Raw genomic sequence first — 14,853 nt, forward strand, 5'->3', positions numbered from 1 at the left:
TCAGCTCATGATGTTGATCACTTTTCTATGTGCTTGTGGTCATTCTTATATCTTCTTTTGAAAAATATTCAAATCTTTGGCTCATTTTTCATTGGTCTGCCTTCTCATTTTTCAGTTGTAGAAGCCTTTATATTTCATGGATACTAATCCCCTACGTAGATGCGTTTTTGTGAATTTTTGTGACTATTTTCTGACAGCCTGTGGCTTTTCACTTTAACAGTGAAGTTTAACATTTAGATAAATTTGAATTTATAGTTTTTTTTCTTTTATGATTATTGTTTCTGTGTCCTGTCTTTGAGAAACCTTTGCCTACATGCAAGTCACAAGGATATTCTCATGTTTTCTTGTAAAAGCTTCATAGTTTTAGCATTTACATTTAGGTCTGTGATGCATCTTGAATTGATGTTTGTATATGGTGTGTGAAGTAGGTGTCATATTTATTTTTTCCCCATGTTGGTATTTAGTTGTTCAAGCACAATGTGCAGAAATGACTTTCCTTTCTCCCGATTTCACGCTTTTTAGAAAATCAAGTGACATGTATACACTGATGTGTATACAACTGATGACTGATAAGAACCTGCAGTACAAAAAAACAAACAAACAAAAAAACAACTAATACTAAACTTTCTTTGGGTTATTTGTATGGAAATATGTTAATATAAATGTTTCAGACATTACATGAAATTTCTAAAAATCTTATATGTTCTGGTATAATGTTATAATTCATAATTCTAGTTATTACTTTAAAATGTATATCTCAGAAATAACTAAATTTCCTTGTCAATTGCATTATTATCAACTTTCATCAAATCTTTAACCGTGGTCATTTTTAAGTCTTTTGTCATTTACAGACAGTTCTGGGTGTACTCTGATGCTTTTGTAAAAATGTTCCTATAAAAGGGTTTCATCTTCAAGGAATTCATGGAAAAGACTCTGACAAGTACAGGTTTTTGGTAACTATACTGCTGAACTGAATGAATAAGCACTTTCAGAACTCTAATGGAAAACTGATGAATTCATAAAAGTGCTAACAAAAGATCAAGATGAAAAAAAATTAATTACATGGGACTGAGTGAACTGATGAGGATGATTATAATTTTTGTGACTTTCTGTTTGAATAAAAAGAAGAAAAAAATCCCACAAGGACTCAGAAGCAAAAAATATACCAATCAATTTTCACTGGAAAGTAAACGAGCCGTTACAGTGGAGAATTACTGGACTGAATGTCAATATTATGACACGGTATGAGTGTGTTTCGTGTTTGGTAATTGCAATCATTGTTGCTTTTGTTGTGGTCATCCATTTACAATGCTTGGTGTCAGTTTATCTCTTGTAAAAATAAAATACAGTGTGTGTGTGTGTGTGTGGAAAAAAAGGAGTTTTCAGTTAACTAACTGATAGTCATGCTCTATAGAAACAGTATTTTAGAAGCAATATTCTGATTACCACTTATCCAGGTGATTGATTAACATATACCTCAAGGAAAAGAAATCCTAGTATGGAGTTCTCTTTCAGTAAGTGCACATTTCTTAAGATGACTCCCATGAATACCGACACCCATAGACTGAAATTCATTTTTTTTCACTTTTCTCCCAAACCCACATCACCAAAATTCCAAGCTATTACCTTAGAGCTTCTTGTAAAAAAAAAAAAAAAAAAGAAAAGAAAATCAAGTAACTGCACAGGTGTAAGGTTACTTCTAGGTGCTGCATTCTTTTTTACTGATCTATATATCTATCCTTATGAAAGTATGACATTGTCTTGATTATACATAGTACAGCATGAGTATATAGCATAGCATTATAGCAAATCTTCAAATCAGGTAGTGTAAATCTTTCAACTTTGTTCTTTTTCAATATTGTTTTAGATATAATAATCCTTTGCTTGCATTTCCACATAAATTTTGGAACCCATTTGTTAATATCTACCAAAAAAGCCTGATGGCGTTTTAATTGGGACGGCACTGAATCTATAGATCAATTTAGAGCAAACTGAGTTTTGAGTTTTTCAATCCAATATTAATTTTTGTCAGCAATTTTTATAGTTTGAAGTATATAGTTTGAAGTTCAAACTGCTCCACATCCTTGCCAACCTATGGTATTGTCAGTCTTTTTAATTTTAACCATTATACTGGATATACAGTGGGCTTGTATATATTTCTAAAAACTTATTCTAAGTATTTTATTTTGGTTGCTAAGTAAATAGAATTTAAAAATTCCATTTCCAGTTGACTATTACTAGTATATGATAAATATAAAACAAATAAAAATAAAATAAATAAAAATACAGTTGATATTTATATACTGATTTTGTATTTTGCAACCTTTCTAAATTCACTTATTAGTTCAAGTAACTGTATAGATTTCTTAGAATTTTCTATGTACATGTCATGTCACTGACAAATAGAGTTATTCTTCTTTCTTCTCATCCTCTATATCTTTTATTTCTCTTTCTTGCCTTATTATAATGGCTAGTACTTCCAGTACAATGTTTAATAGGCATGGTAAGAGTGGGGATCCCTGCCTTGTTCCCCCTCTTGAAGGGAAAGTATTCAATACTTTGCATTAAGTGTAGCTGTAGGCTTTTTGCAGATGGCCTGATTTTATCATATTGAGGACATTCATTTCCATTTGAAGTTCACTAATTTTAACATGATTAGGTATTAAATGTTTTCCAATGTTTTTCTTAATCTAGTGAAGCATCATCTTTTATTCTGTTACTATGGTGAATTACATTTATCACCAGATTTATTCTGGTGAAATCCTCTTGCATTATTTTTAGTAGCTGCTCTATAATGTCCTGAAATTGTAAAGAATATTCATCAGGTAACTTTATTTATATTTTTACTGAACTCAAAATCTGCAAAATATAATCTGCAAAAATACCATAGGCAGCTACAGATGGGCCCTTGAAATAGATCTTGATTTAAGAAATGTATCACAGAAACTGATAGGAGAGTTTAAAAAATCCTCTTGGAAGAAGCCCTGGGCCCAGGTAATGTTACAAGGGAGTTTTAATAAATATTCAAAACCATTAATTCCTATGTTAGACAAATTATTCCAAAAAACAGAAAAAGAATGAAAACCAGCTCATTTGATGAGGTTAGTGTGACCTTGATTCCAAAATCTGGTGAGAACAGTACAAGAAAATATAGAGCCATTTAATTTTAAAATATTAAATATAATTTTAGATAATCAAATCCAATTTGACTTTTTTAAAAAATTCATGATTAGGTAAGGTTTATCACAGGATTAAAAAGATGGTTCAACATCAAAAATATCTATTAATGTAATTCATCACATCAGAATACTAAGGGCAAAAAACTATACAATTATTTCCATAAATGTAGAAAATGCATTTAATAAAATCATATAATAATTCTTAGTAACAAGGAATAAAGTTTCTTAACTTCATAAATATTTTATTTCCCAAAGCTATGGAAAATATTAAACTTGTGGAGAAAGTTTACAAGAGTTCCATTTAAGACTACGAGCATGACAAGACACCCACTATGGCTGTAATGCTTAAAAGCAATATAATAAAAGGAAATGGGAAGTATAAAAATAAGAAGGGAAAAGATAAAACTGTCATTTGTTCCTTCAAAAAATATAATTTACTTACATGAGAAAGAAACAGAAGTTTTTGCAGAAATGGATAAGTTGATCCTAAAATTCATATGGAATTGCAAGGGATTCAGAACAGTCAAAACAATGTTGAAAAAGAAATAAGTAGGAGGATTCATACTTTCTGATTTCACAACTTATTAAAAGTTATAGCAATCAAAACAGTGTGGTACTGGCATAAGGACAGATACATAGATCAATGGAATAGACTTGAAAGTCCAGAAATAAACCCATGCATGTATGAATAATTTTCAAAAGGTTGCCAAGACTATTCAATGGTGAAATAATAGTCTCTTCCATAAATGGTTCTGGGATAACTGGATCCACATGTAAAAGAATGAAGTTGGACCCCTACTTCATACCATATGCAAAAATCAACTAAAAATGGATCTAAGAGCTAACTGTGAGAGCCATAACTATAAAAATCTTACAAGAAAACATAGGAATAAATCTTCGTGACCTTGGATTTGGCAGTGGATTCTTACAAGACACAAAAAATATAAGCAAGGAAAGAAATAAATAGATAAATTGGGAATCATCAAAATATAAAACTTCTGTACATCAAAAGACATGATTAAGAAAGTGAAAGGAGGAAGAGGGAGGAACCAAGATGGCGGAGTAGAAGGACGTGCTCTCACTCCCTCTTGGGAGAATGCCAGAATCACAACTAGCTGCTGGACAATCATCGACAGGAAGACACTGGAACTCACCAGAATAGATACCCCACATCCAAAGACAAAGAAGAGGCCACAATGAGATGGTAGGAGGGGCACAATCACAGTAAAATCAAATCCCATAACTTCTGGGTGGGTGACTCACAGACTGGAGAACACTTATAACACAGAAGTCCACCCACTGGAGTGAAGGTTCCGAGCCCCAAGTCAGGCTTCCCAACCTGGGCGTCCGGCAACAGGAGGAGGAATTCCTAGAGAATCAGACGTTGAAGCCTTGTGGGAATTGATTGCAGGACTTCGACAGGACAGGGGGAAACAGAGATTCCACTCTTGGAGGGCACACACAAAGTAGTGTGTGCATCGGGACCCAGGTGAAGGAGCAGTGACCCCAGGGGAAACTGAACCAGACCTACTTGCTACTGTTGCAGGGTCTCCTGCAGAGGCAGTGGGGGGTGGGGGGAGCTGTGGCTCACAGTGGGGACGGGGACGCTGGCAGTGGAGGTTCTGGGAAGTACTCCTTAGCGAGAGCCCTCCCAGAGTGTCATTAGCCCCACCAAAGAGCCCAGGTAGGCTCCAGTGTCGGGTTGCCTCAGGCAAAACAATCAACAGGTAGGGAACCCAGCCCCACCCATCAGCAGACAAGCGGATTAAAGTTTTACTGAGCTCTGCCCACCAGAGCAACAGTCAGCTCTACCCACCACCAGTCCCTCCCATCAGGAAACTTACACAAGCCTCTTAGGTAGCCTCATACACCAGAGGGCAGAGAGCAGAAGCAATAAGAACTACAATCCTGGAGCCTGTGGAACAAAAACCACATTCACAGAAAGACAGACAAGATGAAAAGGCAGAGGGCTATGTACCAGATGAAGGAACAAGATAAAACCCCAGAAAAACAACTAAATGAAGTGGAGATAGGCAACCTTCCAGAAAAAGAATTCAGAATAATGATAGTGAAGATGATCCAGGACCTTGGAAAAAGAATGGAGGCAAACATTGAGAAGATGCAAGAAATGTTTAACAAAGACCTAGAAGAATTAAAGAACAAACAAACAGAGATGAACAATACAATAACTGAAATGAAAACTACACTAGAAGGAATCAATAACAGAATAACTGAGGCAGAAGAACGGATAAGTGACCTGGAAGACAGAATGGTGGAATTCACTGCTGTAGAACAGAATAAAGAAAAAAGAATGAAAAGAAATGAAGACAGCCTAAGTGACCTCTGGGACAGCATTAAACCCAACAACATTCGCATTATAAGTGTCCCAGAAGGAGAAGAGAGACAAAGGACCCGAGAAAATATCTGAAGAGGTTATAGTCGAAAACTTCCCTAACATGGGAAAGGAAATAGCCACCCAAGTCCAGGAAGCGCAGACAGTCCCAGGCAGGATAAACCCAAGGAGAAACATGCCGAGACACATAGTAATCAAATTAGCAAAAATTAAAACAAAGAAAAATTACTGAAAGCAGCAAGGGAAAAATGAAAAATAACATACAAGGGAACTCCCGTAAGGTTAACAGCTGATTTCTCAGCAGAAACTCTACAAGCCAGAAGGGAGTGGCATGATATACTTACAGTGATGAAAGGGAAGAACCTACAGCCAAGATTACTCTACCCAGCAAGGATCTCATTCAGATTCGATGGAGAAATCAAAAGCTTTACAGACAAGCAAAAGCTAAGAGAATTCAGCACCACCAAACCAACTCTACAACAAATGCTAAAGGAACTTCTCTAAGTGGGAAACACAAGAGAAAAAAAGGACCTACAAAAACAAACCCAAAACAATTAAGAAAATGGTCATAGGAACATACATATCGATAATTACCTTAAACGTGAATGGATTAAATGCTCCAACCAAAAGACACAGGCTTGCTGAATGGATACAAAAACAAGAACCATACATATGCTGTTTACAAGAGACCCACTTCAGACCTAGGGACACATACAGACTGAAAGTGAGGGGATGGAAAAAGATATTCCATGCAAATGGAAATCAAAAGAAAGCTGGAGTAGCTATACTCATACCACATAAAATAGACTTTAAAATAGAGAATGTTATAAGAGACAAGGAAGGACACTACATAATGATCAAGGGATCAATCCAAGAAGAAGATATAACAATTGTAAATATTTATGCACCCAACATAGGAGCACCTCAATACATAAGGCAACTGCTAACAGCTATAAAAGAGGAAATTGACAGTAACACAATAGTAGTGGGGGACTTTAACACCCCAGTTAAACCAATGGACAGATCATCCAAAATGAAAATAAATAAGGAAACAGAAGCTTTAAATGACACAATAGACCAGACAGATTTAATTAATATTTATAGGACATTTCATCCAAAAACAGCAGATTACACTTTCTTCTCAAGTGCGCATGGAACATTCTCCAGGATAGATCATATCTTGGGTCACAAATCAAGCCTCAGTAAATTTAGGAAAATTGAAATCATATCAAGCATCTTTTCTGACCCAAACACTATGAGATGAGAAATGAATTACAGGGAAAAAAACCGTAAAAAACACAAACACATGGAGGCTAAACAATACGTTACTAAACAACCAAGAGATCACTGAAGAAATCAAACAGGAAATCAAAAAATACCTAGAGACAAATGACAATGAAAACACGACAATTGAAAACCTATGGGATGCAGCAAAAGCAGTTCTAAGAGGGAAGTTTATAGCTATAAAGCCTACCTCAAGAAACAAGAAAAATCTCAAGTAAACAGTCTAACCTTACACCTAAAGGAGCTAGAGAAAGAAGAACAAACAAAACCCAAAGTTAGCAGAAGGAAAGAAGTCATAAAGATCAGAGCAGAAATAAATGAAATAGAAACAAAGAAAACAATAGCAAAGATCAATAAAACTAAAAGCTGGTTCTTTGAGAAGATAAACAAAATTGATAAACCATTAGCCAGACTAATCAAGAAAAAGACGGAGAGGACTCAAAACAATAAAACTAGAAATGAAAAAGGAGAAGTTACAACAGACACCACAGAAATACAAAGCATCCTAAGAGACTACTACAAGGAACTCTATGCCAATAAAATGGACAACCTGGAAGAAATGGACAAATTCTTAGAAATACACAACCTGCCAAGACTGAATCAGGAAGAAATAGAAAATATGAACAGACCAATCACAAGAACTGAAATTGAAACTGTGATTAAACATCTTCCAACAAACAAAAGCCCAGGACCAGATGGCTTCACAGGCGAATTCTATCAAACATTTAGAGAAGAGCTATCACCTATCCTTCTCAAACTCTTCCAAAATATAGCAGAGGGAGGAACACTCCCCAACTCATTCTACGAGGCCACCATCACCCTGATACCAAAACCAGACAAGGATGTCACAAAGAAAGAAAACTATAGGCCAATATCACTGATGAATATAGATGCAAAAATCCTCAACAAAATACTAGCAAACAGAATCCAACAGCACATTAAGAGGATCATACACCATTATTAAGTGGGGTTTATTCCAGGAATGCAAGGATTCTTCAACATATGCAAATCAATCAATGTGATACACCACATTAAAAAACTGAAGGAGAAAAACCATATGGTCACCTCAATAGATGCAGAGAAAGCTTCCGACAAAATTCAACACCCATTTATGATAAAAGCCCTCCAGAAAGTAGGCATAGAGGGAACTTTCCTCAACATAATAAAGGCCATATATGACAAACCCACAGCCAACATCGTCCTCAATGGTGAAAAACTGAAAGCATTTCCACTAAGATCAGGAACAAGACAAGGTTGCCCACTCTCACCACTACTATTCAACATAGTTTTGGAAGTTTTAGACACAGCAATCAGAGAAGAAAAGGAAATAAAAGGAATCCAAATCAGAAAAGAAGAAGTAAAGCTGTCACTGTTTTCAGATGACATAATACTATACATAGAGAATCCTAAAGACACTACCAGAAAACTACTAGAGCTAATCAATGAATTTGGTAAAGTAGCAGGATACAAAATTAATGCACAAAAATCTCTTGCATTCCTATACACTAATGATGAAATATCTGAGAGTGAAATCAAGAAAACACTCCTATTTACCACTGCAACAAAAAGTATAAATTATCTAGGAATAAACCTACCTAAGGAGACAAAAGACCTGTATGCAGAAAATTATAAGACACTGATGAAAGAAATTAAAGATGATGCAAATAGATGGAGAGATATACCATATTCTTGGATTGGAAGAATCAACATTGTGAAAATGACTCTACTACCCAAAGCAATCTACAGATTCAATGCAATCCCTATCAATCTACCACTGGCATTTTTCACAGAACTAGAACAAAAAATCGTAAAATTTGTATGGAGATACAAAAGACCCCGAATAGTCAAAGCAACCTTGAGAACGAAAAACGGAGCTGGAGGAATAAGGCTCCCTGACTTCAGACTATACTACAAAGCTACAGTAATCAAGACAGTATGGTACTGGCACAAAAATAGAAATATAGATCAATGGAACAGGATAGAAAGCCCAGAGATAAACCCACGCACATATGGTCATCTTATCTTTGACAAAGGAGGCAGGAATGTACAGTGGAGAAAGGACAGCCTCTTCAATAAGTGGTGCTGGGAAAACTGGACAGGTACATGTAAAACTATGAGATTAGAACACTCCCTAACACCATACACAAAAATAAGCTCAAAATGGATTGAAGTCCTAAATGTAAGGCCAGACACTATCAAACTCTTAGAGGAAAACATAGGCAGAACATTCTATGACATAAATCACAGCAAGATCGTTTTTTGACCCACCTCCTAGAGAAATGGAAATAAAAACAAAAATAAACAAAGGGACCTAATGAAACTTCAAAGCTTTTGCACAGCAAAGGAAACCATAAACAAGACCAAAAGACAACCCTCAGAATGGGAGAAAACATTTGCAAATGAAGCAACTGACAAAGGATTAATCTCCAAAATTTACAAACAGCTCATGCAGCTCAATATCAAAAAAACAAACAACCCAATCCAAAAATGGGCAGAAGACCCAAATAGACATTTCTCCAAAGAAGATATACAGAGTGCCAACAAATACATGAAAGAATGCTCAACATCATTAATCATTAGAGAAATACAAATCAAAACTACAATGAGATATCATCTCACACCGGTCAGAATGGCCATCATCAAAAAATCTGGAAACAATAAATGCTGGAGAAGGTGTGGAGAAAAGGGAACCCTCTTGCACTGCTGGTGGGAATGTGAATTGGTACAGCCACTATGGAGAACAGTATGGAGGTTCTTTAAAAAACTACAAATGGAACTACCATGTAACCCAGCAATCCCACTACTGGGCATATACCCTGACAAAACCATAATTCAAAAATAGTCATGTACCAAAATGTTCACTGCAGCTCTATTTACAATAGCCAGGAGATGGAAACAACCTAAGTGTCCATCATCCAATGAATGGATAAAGAAGATGTGGCACATATATACAATGGAATATTACTCAGCCATAAAAAGAAACGAAATTGAGTTATTTGTAGTGAGGTGGATGGACCTAGAGTCTGTCATACAGAGTGAAGTAAGTCAGAAAGAGAAAGACAAATACCGTATGGTAACACATATATATATGGAATCTTAAAAAAAAAAAATGTCATGGAGAACATGGGGGTAAGACGGGAATAAAGACACAGACCTACTAGAGAATGGACTTGAGGATATGGGGAGGGGGAGCTGTGACAAAGTGAGAGAGTGGCATGGACATATATACACTACCAAACGTAAAATAGATAGCTAGTGGGAAGCAGCTGCATAGCACAGGGAGATCAACTTGGTGCTTTGTGGCCACCTAGAGGGGTGGGATAGGGAGGGTGGGAGGGAGGGAGACGCAAGAGGGAAGAGATATGGGAACATATGTATAACTGATTCACTTTGTTATAAAGCAGAAACTAACACACCATTGTAAAGCAATTATACTCCAATAAAGATGTTAAAAAAAGCAATTGACTTTTGTATATATATTAAAAAAAAGACAACTCACAGAATGTGGGAAAGTATTGAAAATCATGTATCTGATAAGGAATTTGCATCTAGAATATATAAAGAACTCTTACAACTCAATAATAAAAAACACAAAAACCCAATAAAAAATTGTCAATGAATCTGAATAGACACTTCTCAAAAGATGATAAACAAATGGTCCATATACGTAGGAAAAGATGCTCAACATCATTCCTCATTAGAGAAACACATATTCCAAACCACAATGATAGGCCACTTCATATCTAGTAGAATGCCTAGAAGTTTAAAAATGGAAAATGAAAAAAAGAAAAAAAAAGAAAATGGAAAATGATAAGTAATGGTGAAGATATGGAGAAATTGGAACCCACATATATTGCAGGTAGATATGTAAAATGATGCAACCACTGTGGTTTAGCACGTTCTCAAAAAATTAAACACAAAATATAAAACATATGAATCAACACTTCCAGTATTTACAGACTTACCCATGAGAAATAAAAATGTATGTCCACACAAAACTTATATGTGAATTATTTATAAATAGCCAAAAACTGGAAAACACCTTAAATGCCCACCAACTGTTAAACAGATAAAATGTGGTTTATACATGCAACAGAATGCTATCCAGCAATACAAAGGAATTAATTACTGACATGTTACATCATCAATGAACCTCAAAAACATTACACAGAATAAAAGAAGCCAGACACATAAGACCATACACTGTATGATTCTGTTTATATGAAATGTTCAAAGAGGCAAATTTACAGAGACAAAAAGTAGATTAGGGCTGGGGGTGGGAATGGGGATTAACTGTAATTGGGCATGAGGGTTCTTACTAGGAGGATGAAAATGTTCTAAAAATGATTTATGGTGATGGTTACACAACTTGTTAAATTTACTAAAAATTCCTGAATTATATTCATGAAATGGGTGACCTTTGTACTATGTAAAATGTATCACAATAAAGTTGTTATAAACACACACACACCAAAAAAAAAAAAAAACCACACACAAAATACTACATGTTTTACAAGATCACAGATAAATAAGAAAATGTGAATCAAACATATCAGAAAGGCTGCCTATAGGAGTACTTATGTACAGGGAATGGCAGGGGAAATGGGAATGGAGATGAAGAGGAATTTACAAATTAATAAATAAGTTATTCTAACAAGAGACAGGTCGGCATGGAACGATGATGTTCATGAGCTGTGAATGTAGGAGTATGATCAACCCTCTGCAAATGAGATCTTAAACAAATGTAAAATACAATAAATACATTTATACTTTTAAAACTTTTGTTTTTTTTAAAACAAAAGGAAGAAATCATAATTCTCTCATTTCCATTTTTGCAGACACTAAACTAAGTCATAAAAATGACCTCGAGTAACCTATATTTATCATGATTATGCTACTTAAAAAGTATTTGAAATGCAGTCAATACTCCAAAACCCACTAAGTCCTAAAGCAAGAGAAATAACATAAAATCAAAAAAGGACAAGTACTCCCTGTATGTTGTGGGCTACATATATTACTACTTCAATATCCTGTTAGATATCTATGACACTATGATGAATTTTAGAAGCATAGAACCCCCAAAAGATAATGATAAGGAAATACTGACCTCTAAGGAGTTATAACATAAAAGCACTCTTCCCAGAGTATACAACATTAAGCTATTAGTCCTATGAAAAGTTCTGCCTAAAAAGGGCTCCTTGGTCAAATAAGTTTAGAAATACCACACACATATCCCCCCACTAGTGTATTCACAATATATTAGCATATTAAAATATATTAGCAAGACTTTCAAAAAATAAGTCTGCTTTAAGGGCTTCCCTGGTGGTGCAGTGGTTGAGAGTCTGCCTGCCGACGCAGGGGACGCGGGTCTGTGCCCCAGTCTGGGAAGATCCCACATGCCGCGGAGCGGCTGGGCCCGTGAGCCATGGCCGCTGAGCCTGCGCATCCGGAGCCTGTGCTCCACAACGGGAGAGGCCACAACAGTGAGAGGCCCACGTACCGCAAAAAAAAAAAAAAAAAAAAAGTCTGCTTTAATTTATAAATCCACAAAATCCTTTTTTCATGTAACATCTTTTCATATTGAGGAATTCACGCTTTAGAAAATGCTTCATTCAACAGATGTTATTTGCTTATAAATTAATTCAACAAATATCTAATAAACACCTACTGTGGGCCAGGCACTGTTTTAGGTGCTTAGGATTTCAGTAGTAAAGAAAACAAATGTCATGCCCTCATGGAGATTTACATTACAGTGGTTATTATTAAATGTTCTACATATGTTTTTTCCTATTATATATATATTAGTTGATAATTTTTATAATATAAATGGGCAAAAATATCAAGAGAGAGAAATAGCGAGAAAAGCAAGGAAGTACCTAAATGTACTTAGGTACAATATGTAGTACATATATGTTCAGACAGAATGGGTTAGATGAACTTACTGATTTTCCAAACAGAAATAACAACTTAAAGACCAACAGATTACAGTCAGAATACTCATCAATAAGAAATGTTTAAAATAACTAGGTAATACTATGCAGTCATAGTCATATGACTAACATGGAAAAAAAAGTTAAAAAAAGAATGTAGGAATTATGTATGTACATTATGATTCCATTTGTTTAAAGAAGAAGATTCTCTAGAGACAGTCCTTTCAATATAAAATTATTCGTACATGAGTAGAAAATTTCTGAAGACACAAATTTTAACAATGGTTGGTTACCCCTGGAGAGCCTGAATAGATGATTAGGAGACCTTTTTTACCTTTACATATTAATTCATTTTTTTAAAAACAAGATCATATATTACTTTTATAATGAGATAAAATAAATTTTAAGACTAATTGACAGATAAGTATTCCCAGACAAAGCATAAGAGCTGAAGGGATGCAGGAGTGGTATGTTTTTTTTTTTCTAAGTTTGAGAAAATTTAACTGAAAAAGGACAAAGCATCTCTTTATAAATAGCAGTTAGGAAAATACCTCAAAATGAGGAGCTTTTGGGTGATTAGGCACATGACTTTAAAATAAAGGATTAAGAAAACGATTTGATGTGTTTTGTCTAAGAATAAAGTTAAGCAAGTAACCTCTGAACAAAGCTGAATGAGGATGATCTGAAGTATTTAAGCAACACCCTCTCACTTCAAATATTTATGTAGCAAGTAAATATAAGTTTTTCTGATTAGAAGGATTAAAACTTTATTTAAAATGGAAAATTACCTTTCTTATAAGGTGGTTTTCTGTATCTGCCACATATATGATATTATCCATTATGGCTACACCTTGTGGTGAGTTAAAAGTTGACTCTGAAAACATTCCATCTTTTCTTCCAGGGTTGGGTCCTACAAGACAAGACAGCTGTAAGACAAAATTTTTCCACTTAAAGTTATCTCAAATTAACACCGAAAAAATAAAATTTGTATTTAAAGCTGGGATTTTAATATAAATAACTTGATACTTCTACCTAAAAACTAAACTGTATCCCAAGATACCTATTTTTCTCGAGTAAGTTTTGCTAATGACAGGGCTTACTAGATAATGGTTACTAGTACACTTTAGTAGTAGATAGCAGAAGAAATTACTTTAAAAAGCATCTTAATTACCTATTATCTAGACTAGAAAGAATTAAAAAATAACTTAAATCTTTTACAATCTAGATGAATGATTTTTAACAATTTTGGAAGATAAACTCCTTTGCTTACAACTGAAAATTACGAACCCTTTCCTTACAAAAATACACATGCCCATAAAATGTCACAGGAATTTCAAGGGGTTCCTAAATCATGAGGATCATTCAAGCATTTCTTAATAGTCCATGAATCCCAAGTTAACAGACTTCGTTTAAACCCTAGCTCTTCCTAGCTGATGATCTGGGCAAGTTCTGTGTGTCTCAGTTTCTCTTTTGTAAAATGGAATTAATAATATACCTAACTCATAGCACTGTGAGGACTAAATAAATTAATACAGGTAAAGTGCTTAGAATAATGCCAGGCATATTTTTGTTTGCTATTATTACTATTATTAATAATACTATTTATTACTGTTGGTGATGAGAGTTCCCTGGGGAAAAAAAAGGGAGAGTACTGTGATCACTTCAGATTGGAAAATACTGTATACTATAACCTCCTCTCATATATTCATGAGATACATTAGGCAGAGTAAAAGATCTGAGTACAGTGACACCACCACCACCAAAAATCTTTTAAAGCACATCTGACCAGTATTTCCTGAGTGTATCTGACCACGGAATTCTTTTTTAAAAACTGTAGAATAACTATAAATTTATCACAAGATAACAATATTCCTAGAAACATATTTGGAAAAGGTAGCTTGCTGCTGGTTCCTCTGTTTAACAAAGGAGAATATCCATCTAAACTAGAAAATTTTAGAAATCTATTAAAAACTTTTAACCATTTAAATGTAATTTGCTATAACAGATGCTTTTTGAGTAACAACTGTCATAACTTCCTGTTATTAACCAAAATACCAAGTTGCCCAAGCAAAATAAACCATATAGAACACACACATACTCTAACAGA

General features: G+C 34.7%; 1 protein-coding gene across 1 annotated transcript in view; it reads right to left on the reverse strand.

The window, feature by feature from the left end:
* Window positions 1-14,853, reverse strand: part of NHLRC2 (NHL repeat containing 2) — a 59,639-nt gene that overhangs the window by 27,348 nt on the left and 17,438 nt on the right. The window contains exon 4 of the mRNA XM_030842428.2: window positions 13,535-13,656. Within this exon, the coding sequence (XP_030698288.1) occupies window positions 13,535-13,656 (122 nt within the window). The remainder of the gene's footprint in view (window positions 1-13,534; window positions 13,657-14,853) is intronic.

Source organism: Globicephala melas, chromosome 16 (assembly GCF_963455315.2).
Source record: "Globicephala melas chromosome 16, mGloMel1.2, whole genome shotgun sequence".
NCBI classification, from domain to species: Eukaryota; Metazoa; Chordata; class Mammalia; order Artiodactyla; family Delphinidae; genus Globicephala; species Globicephala melas.